Raw genomic sequence first — 8,424 nt, 5'->3', positions numbered from 1 at the left:
AAAAAAAAAAAAAAAAAAAAAGAATCCCTGGAGGAACTGCAGAAGTTAGAGTCACTATCAGAGACTTGAAAGAAGCAGGAGTGTGGCTTCCCCCGCATCTCCTTAATTCTCCTATTTGACCTGTGAAGGAGTCAGGTCAGTTGCAGAGATAACCAGGTAGTAATTCCAATTGTGGTTGTGCCTGGTGTGGTTTCCTAACTGAGCAGATTAATACATCTCCCAGTAACTGTTATGCAGCTACTGATCTGGCAAATGCCTTTAACTCAATACCTATCCACAAGGACCACCAAAAACCAATTCACTTTCAGTTAGTAAGGCCAGCGGTATACCTTCACGGTGTTGTATCAAGGGTATAAGAACTCTCCAGCCCCATGTTAGGAAGTAGTCCAAAGGGGTCATGGTTGGCTGTCTCCTCTACATAATATTATACTGGTCCACTATATTGATGACATTATGCTGGCTGGACCAAGTCAGCGGGAGATAGCATCTGCTTTGGACTTGTAGGTGATGCATACATATGCATCAGAGAATGGGAAATAAACCCAAGCAAAATCCTCTTTTTCCCAGGGCCATCCCAGCACAGGTGCGGGGTTGTACATGGTCGGAAGTCTCTTCTGCTGAGGGGTTTGAGTCAGTCCTGGATAGCATCAGCTTCTAAAACTCTGACGGTTAATGATGGTTGTCAACTCAGCTGGACCTGTGGGTGGGCTGGCTGGTTTTATGTCAGCTTGACACAAGCTAGAGTCATCAGAGAGGAGGGAGCCTCAGCTGAGAAGATGCCTTCATAAAATCAGGCTTTAGCCAAGCTTGTAAAACATTTTCTTAATCAGTGATTGATGGGGGAGGGCCCGGCCCATTGTGAGTGGGGCCATCCCTGGGCTGGTGGTCCTGGGTTCTGTAAGAAAGCAGGCTAGGCAAGCCACGAGGAACAAGCCAGGAAGCAGCACCCCTCCATGGCCTCTGTATCAGCTCCTGCCTCCAGGTTCCTGCCCTGTGTAAGTTCCTCTCCTGACTTCTCTCAGTGATGAACTACAGTGTGGAAGTGTTAGCCTAATACACCCTTTCCTTCCCAAGTTGCTTTCGGTCGTGGTGCTTCACCATAGTAGTAACCTTAAGACAACCTGGTTCTTCCTGCAAGGGATTCTCTCCATCAGATTATTAAAGCAGGAAGACCGTGGGGGTGAAAAGCATCCTCTGGTGGTAGCTCAGATAGAAGGATATGGACGAAGGAAACCTTCACTGCCTGCTCGCCCTCACCTCCTCTGACAGGTACATCTATCCTGTTGCCATAGCCTTCCTTCACTAACATTAGAAACAGCATCATCAGGATTCCAACATAGACTAGGGGCTGAGGAGATGGCTCAGCAGTTAAGAGCACTGGCTGCTCTTCTAGAGATCTTGAGTTCAATTCCTAGCAACCACGTGGTGGCTCACAACCATCTATAATGGGATCTGATGCCCCCTTCTGTCATGAGGATATATATGCAATCTTTTAAAAATCATATACAAATGTACACATACAACATGCACACATACAACATATTTACATACAATATATTCACACACAACATATAAAAAATATACACCGTATACAATATATGCATATGCAACATATACAGCATATACATATACAACATATACATCATATACATATAGAATATACAAACATGTGCCACACACACCGTATACATATATACCATATACATATACAACATATGCAAATACAACATAATACATATACAACATATACAACATTTACATATATAGCACATACATATACAACATGCACGGCATATACGTATACAACATATACAGCACATACATATACAACATACATATACCTATCAGCTTGTCCTTTTAGAGAACCTTAACAAATACAATAACCAAAACATTATTTATCATACAAACAATGATTCTACCTTCTACCTCACCCCCTTCCATCCAGTGCCAACTTATTCTGTACCACCAGCTTAGGTACACGCAGTACCCGCTGCTCAGAACACCTCACAGTCCATTTACCTGAAATAGGCATGGTCCACTTCAAATCCCACTTACATCGCCCTGCCTTTGAGAGATCTTTTCTGTGTTCTATATCCAACAAGCCCAGGTTTGGCTTTTATCTATGTTTGGCCTGAGCACCTCCCAATAGATTTATTTCCTCTCCTATAAGGCACTGTAACTAGTTTAAATATGAACATTGGGCTGGTGGTAGTGGTGGCTCAGTGGGTCAGAGTGCTTTGCTGCTAAAGCATGAGGTGCTGAGTTCAAACCTCAACACTTGCATCGAAAAACAGGTGTGGCTGCTGTGCATCTCTACCCCCTATTACTGTGGAGGGTAGAGACAGGAGGATTCCTAGGAGCTCAATTAGCTGCCAGCCTAGCTCCAGATTCAGTGTGAAACCCTGTTCCAAGGGAGCAAGGCAAAGAGAAACTGAGCAGGATGCTCAAGGTCCTTTTCTGGCCTGTGCACGAGCACAGGGATGCACACACCTGCACATTCCATACTTTCACAGAGGCAGAGTTAAAAAAGGAATGCATATGGTTGTGAGCCACCATGTGGTTGCTGGGAATTGAACTCAGGACCTTTGGAAGGACAGACAGTGCCCTTAACCTCTGAGTCATCTCTCCAGCAACTTCAAACTATTTCGGATTTAAGACATTAAATCAAAGCACTAAATGAGCCAACCCAGACATTTCCCCAAGCACACAGTCACATACAAGCTTACTTACCAACCACCATGCTAGATTTTGGCCAGCCAGGAAGAAGTCTTTTACTGTCCCGCGACTGTGTGACAGTAAAGCCTGCAACAAGAATCCTCTGGTGGAATACAATCCATAGAGAAACTGGGCGTCGTATGCTGGCCTGACTATTGTGCAGCTAATTAAATACAAGCTAGGTCTCTCAGGGTTAGTCTGTACGAGGGACTGACTCCCCAGATACATCGGTAGAGAGAGGCAGCACACTGCAGGGTAATATGTATAATTTGATCATACAGAATAGACATGCGTGGCTGAGTGTTTGCCCAAGCACTGAAAAAGAAGAGAAAAGATACATTCTCTGGTTATCACAGAAAGATGACATGGCTGAGGGGAGAAACCTAACTCCTTCCTTAAGTCTTTGTGTACATTGTGCTTGTTATGCTGTGATGGCTTGTATATGCTTGGCCCAGGGAGTGACACTGTTGGAGAGGGTGTGGCCTCGTTGGAGTGGGTGTGTCACTGTGGGTGTGGCCTTTAAGATCCTCATCCTAGCTGCCTGGAAGCCAGTATTCTGCTAGCCGCCTTCAGATGAAGATGTAGAACTCTCAGCTTCTCCTCCACCATGCCTGCCTAGATGCTGTCATGTTCCTTGATGATAATGGACTGAACCTCTGAACCTGTAAGCCAGTACCAATTAAATGTTGTCCTTCTGAGAGTTGCCTGGGTCATGGTGTGTGTTCACAGCAGTAAAACCCTAACAAAGACATACACTGAATGTTAAAGCATTTGGTAATTAACAAAAGTGTATGATTGTTTTTATTTTAAAACAAACAAAAGCTGGGTATAAACTGGATGTTTTGGCGAACACCTTGATCCTCTGCCCTGGAGGTGGATCTCTGTGAATTCAAGGCCAAGCTGGTCTACAAAGTAAGTTCCAAGACAGCCAGGGCTGTTACATAGAGAAACCCTGTCTTGAAGAATTTTTTTTTTAAAGCCGGTGTGGTGGTGCACAATTTTAATCCTAACATTCAGGAACAGAGGCAAGTGGACCTCTGTGAGTTTGAGGCCAACCTGGTCTACATCGTGAGTGTCAGCCAGAGATGCATAGTGAGACCCTTTCTCAGAAATGTAAAGATTATATAAAGAGACCTGGAGAGATGGCTCAGAGATCAAGAGCACTGTCTGCTCTGCCAGAGGTCATGAGTTCAATTCCCAGCAGCCACACGGTGGCTCACAACCATCTGTAATGGGATCTGATGCCCTCTTCTGGTATGCATCAGGAATATATGTAGGCAGAACAGTATATAAAGAATAAATAAATAAATCTTTTTTAAAAAGATAATATAAAGAAGGAGAGGGATCGGGGCTGGCAAGATGGCTCAGTGGTTAAGAGTGCCGACTGCTCTTCCAAAGGTCCTGAGTTCAAATCCCAGCAACCACATGGTGGCTCACAACCATCCATAATGAAATCTGATGCCCTCTTCTGGAGTGTCTGACGACAGCTACAGTGTGCTTACATATAATAAATAAATATTTTTAAAAAAGGAGAGGGATCAAAATATGCCAGATAATACATCTTTTATGTCTCCAAGAAGAATAGTAGGGGCAACAGGTTTACTGGTTCTCAAAGCTTGGCCAGACATGGGCCTCAGCTAGGGCTGAGAGTAATCTGGGATGCAGGGAGAATTCCTTATAACAGTGCTGGAGGAAGAACCCCAGAATTGATGCTCAAATACTAGGAGTCCCTGCTAAGGTCACCTGGAAATATAATTCCCATGACTGAAGCCAGCGAAGGGAGATACTAAGTGTTATGGATGTGTGCGCTCAGGATCTCCCTTCCACTCAAGTCAGACGTCAGACAACTTTGTATCTGAGCTCCATCCTCCTCCTCCTCCTCTTACTTAGCCTTTCATGATCCCAGTTCAAGTCACAGTGGAGCCCTGCCTTGGCGTGCGAGGAGAACTGGTTCCTAGACTCTCTTAGCTCAAGTCTCTTCTATAAATAAAAGTCTTATACTATTTGGATGTAACCACCAGACATCCTCTTGCGTGCTTTATAATGCCTCTGGATTTAGAAATTAGAAATTAGAACGCTGGAAATGAAAATCTCAGACACTTTGAGCATGATCGGCTAGATCTGCAGATGGATAGAGAGGACAGAATGTTAGAGCAGCATTCTTGTGTCAATCAATCACAGGGGCTTTCAAAATACCATCCGGGTTTGGGGTTCTAGGGAGCAGGGCAAGCACGCGTGAGTTACTTGACTAGTATTTCGGGGCTGGGGGCGGGGTGGGACGGTTATAGGGCACAGGAAAGGTCAATGGTCTAGAATGGCTTGGTTAACAGCTGGTGCTTGGTTGGAAGAGTGGGAGGGGCTAGGCAAAGGTGGGCAGGGCCATCCCTTCTGAAGCTCCAGAATGGTCAGGCGGGCAGAGGTCAGGTCTCTGCAGGAAGTGGCCTACCCCAGCCCAGAGGTCACGTCATACCCACAGCCCGACGCACACGACCAGCAAGAGGTAGAACGTCATCACCAGTGTGTCTGTGGTGCTGTGGAGACTTAAGCCCAGGATGCTCTGGTTCCAGGTGACGCCGTGGTGGCTCTCCGCGGGGTCCATGGCAGCGTTTCCGACACAGGGGAGCACTCGCAGCCCGAACCCTAAACAACGGTTTTGTACCCGGTTCCTGCTCTGGTTCGCAAGGCATCCTGGGAAAAGCCACTGTGGTGCCGAGAGGCTCTGCCACCAAATTCTTCCCAGGTGCTAAAGACTACTTACCACTGGTGGCGCACGCCTTTGATCCCAGCACTTGGGAGGCAGAGGGAGGCAGAGGCAGGCAGGCGGATTTCTGAGTTCAAGTCCAGCCTGGTCCACAGAGTAAGTTCCAGGACAGCCAGGGCTACACAGAGAAGCCCTCGAAACAACAACAACAACAACAAACCTGGGGCTGTGAGGCTGGTGAGATGACTTAGCGGTTAAGAGCACTGACTGTTCTTCGAGAGGTCATGAGTTCTATAGGGAATAGAGGGAAAGAGAGAGACAGAGCGGGAGGGGGTGAGGGGAGGGAAGGAGAGGGAGAGAGGGAACCTTGCCAGGTCAGTCCCTATGCTGTCTCTCCATCACTAGCCGCAAAGGATCATCCTTGACTAAATTTTGGCGCAGATGGGACTAACGTGGGACAACTGAAGAAGGGTCGTTAAGGACGTCTTTATAAGCTATAGCGGATCATGGAGCAGATTTTGAAACCAGTAACATCTCTTCCGTCTTCATTTTCGGTTTATATTTGATCTTAGTGGATGTTCGCATTAATTTTAATTAAAATGTGATATCAAACTGGTATCTACCTCAATTCCTTTTTTCTTTTGTTTTGTTTGTTTGTTGTTTTTGGCACTTAAACTGTGTGCCAAGGCGCTTCCTTGGCTTATCTCACCACAGCCACAGCTCTGGATGGCAGAGCTAACCTCAGGAACCGTGCCATTTTATGCAAGTAAATTTTGTTTTGTTTTGTTTTGTTTTGTTTGAGACAGGGTTTCTCTATGTAGCCCTGTCTGTCCTGGAACTCACTCTGTAGACCATGCAGGACTCGAACTCAGTGATCTGCCTGCCTCTGCCTCCCAAGTGCTGGGATTAAAGGCGTGCGCCACCACTGCCCAGCTGCAATTCAACTTCTTTGTCTTTTTGTTGTTGTTGTTTGTTTGTTTTGTTTTGTTTTTTCGAGACAGGGTTTCTCTGTGTAGCCCTGGCTGTCCTGGAACTTACTTTGTAGACCAGGCTGGCCTCGAACTCAGAAACCCGCCTGCCTCTCTCCCAAGTGCTGGGATTAAAGACGTGTGCCACCAAGCCCGGCGCAATTCAACCTCTTAAATGATTTATTTTCTCTGCATGGGCGGGCAGGGAAGAGAAAGCAATCAGCATGTAAGAGTGGGGAAGAGCTTTCTCTTCTGCAGTCCCAACCCTGGATCTTGTTTCTTTTCTGGGATGGCAGTCTTCTTTCTCCCTCTCCCATGTTTCTTGTCCCGGAATTCTAGAAGTCCTGCCTCTGTCTCCCTGCCCAGCCTTTTGCCTCCGGAAACTGTATTTACCAATCAAAGCCAAGTGGGAGCAGGAGCCCTCAGCGTCTTATGTGTCGAGGTGTGAATTCCCCTGTAATTTTGGGAGTCCAATGAACATAATACAAGCAACAAACCAGATCCACAACAAAGACCAACGAAGGAATGCCCGAGTAACAGGAACACCCTTCTTGTATGTCCTTTTACACGGACTGCGAACCAAAGTTGTGGCTTAGCTTTCAGACTACTCCCTTCCTCAAAAGATCCAGATGTGAGGTGGATCTTCCCCACTCAGATGATTCAGTCAGGAATAATCCCTCATGGCTTGGGGTTTAGTTGATTCCAGTTGTGGTCAAGCTGACAAGCAAGATTAGGCATCACGTGATGTACAAATGTATATAATACATACAATAACGGGCTATTTGTTAAGTAGATGGTGGTAGATGTCGGCTAGGGACTGCAATAGCAGTGCTGCCTAAATGGCAAAGATTTTTACCTGGATGGGAATAATCAGAATCGTTAGGACTGACTCTAAGTATGAGATGTGCTTCTCACCCATAGTGCTCCTCCCATACACGAAATGACTTGTCTCTTGAATTTTGGGTGAACATAGTCGTTTCTGTTGCAATATTTATGTGTGTGTGGGGGGGGGGGGGGTATTGCTGTATGTACATCTGCACACCAGAAGATGGCACCAGACAGTTTCAAGCTGCCATGTGGGTGCTGGGAACTGAACTCAAGACCTTGGGAAGAGAAGTCAGTGCTCTTAACCCCCAATAAGTCTTTTCCATTTCTCCCTGTGCATGTACACACACACACACTCACACATACACTCTGTCTTTCTCTTTCTCTTCCCCTCTGTCTCCTTCCCCCTGGTGACTTCTCAGGCCTCATTTGGTCCTTGGGACCAGTGAATCCACCTGAGAGCGGATTCCCATTAAACCTGCCTTTGTATACTTTAATTTGGCTTAATTGGCTCATTTCACCATTGGAGAATAAGTAGCTTATCAAAAACATTTTCAAAAATCTCAGAAGCTGGGCAGTGGTGGTGCATGCCTTTAATCCCAGCACTTGGGAGGCAGAGGCAGGTGGATTTCTACAGAAGTGAGTTCCAGGACAGCCAGGACTACACAGAGAAACCCTGTCTCGAAAAAGAAAAAAGAAAGAAAATCTCAGGATTATCCTTGTAGTAGACCACACTGGAAGCAAAAAATCGTTAGTTGTATTTTTAAATTACAAATTAACTATTAAATTGGGAATTTTTAGTGCTGAGGGATTAATAGGATTGGGGTTGGATTTGATCGAAGTATGTGATATGCATTAGAGCCGCCAGGGGGAGATATTTCTCCAAAAGATAACTCCTAACCTCAGGAGCGAAATCACTCTATACTAACGGAGGGAGACCTGTTGGTACGTCTCCAAGTATTTAATCTTACCTAGAAAGAATAGGCAAATTTAAAGAGAAAAACACCCTTGAGATGGGGAGTTCAGTCCCTGTTTCTCTTTCCACATTCTAAGACACGGTCTGAAATTGCTTAGATTCCCCACATGGTGTCGCTGTCTACTCATAAATAAGCAAAAAAAAAAAAAGCCAAGCTTGCCTTTTTTTTTTTTTTTTTTTTTTTAATTTTTTTTGGTTTTGAGAAAGGATCTCGTGGTTTAGCTTTGACTGTCGTGGGA

At 45.5% G+C, this 8,424-nt stretch overlaps 1 protein-coding gene across 1 annotated transcript in view; it reads right to left on the bottom strand.

Annotated features, from left to right (window-relative positions):
• The window catches only part of LOC110303309 (sodium/glucose cotransporter 1-like), a 54,003-nt gene extending 48,682 nt beyond the window's left edge, over nucleotides 1-5,321 (bottom strand). Inside the window, exons 1-2 of the mRNA XM_021174389.2 lie at nucleotides 5,186-5,321; nucleotides 2,731-2,802 (exon numbers count right to left, since the gene is read on the bottom strand). Coding sequence (XP_021030048.1) covers nucleotides 2,731-2,802; nucleotides 5,186-5,314 — 201 coding nt within the window. The 5' untranslated portion in view covers nucleotides 5,315-5,321. The remainder of the gene's footprint in view (nucleotides 1-2,730; nucleotides 2,803-5,185) is intronic.
• Between the last annotated feature and the right edge of the window lie 3,103 nt (nucleotides 5,322-8,424).

The sequence above is a fragment of the Mus caroli genome, chromosome 10 (genome assembly GCF_900094665.2).
Source record: "Mus caroli chromosome 10, CAROLI_EIJ_v1.1, whole genome shotgun sequence".
Classification (NCBI taxonomy): Eukaryota; Metazoa; Chordata; class Mammalia; order Rodentia; family Muridae; genus Mus; species Mus caroli.
This window is presented reverse-complemented; position numbering and strand designations above follow the sequence as displayed.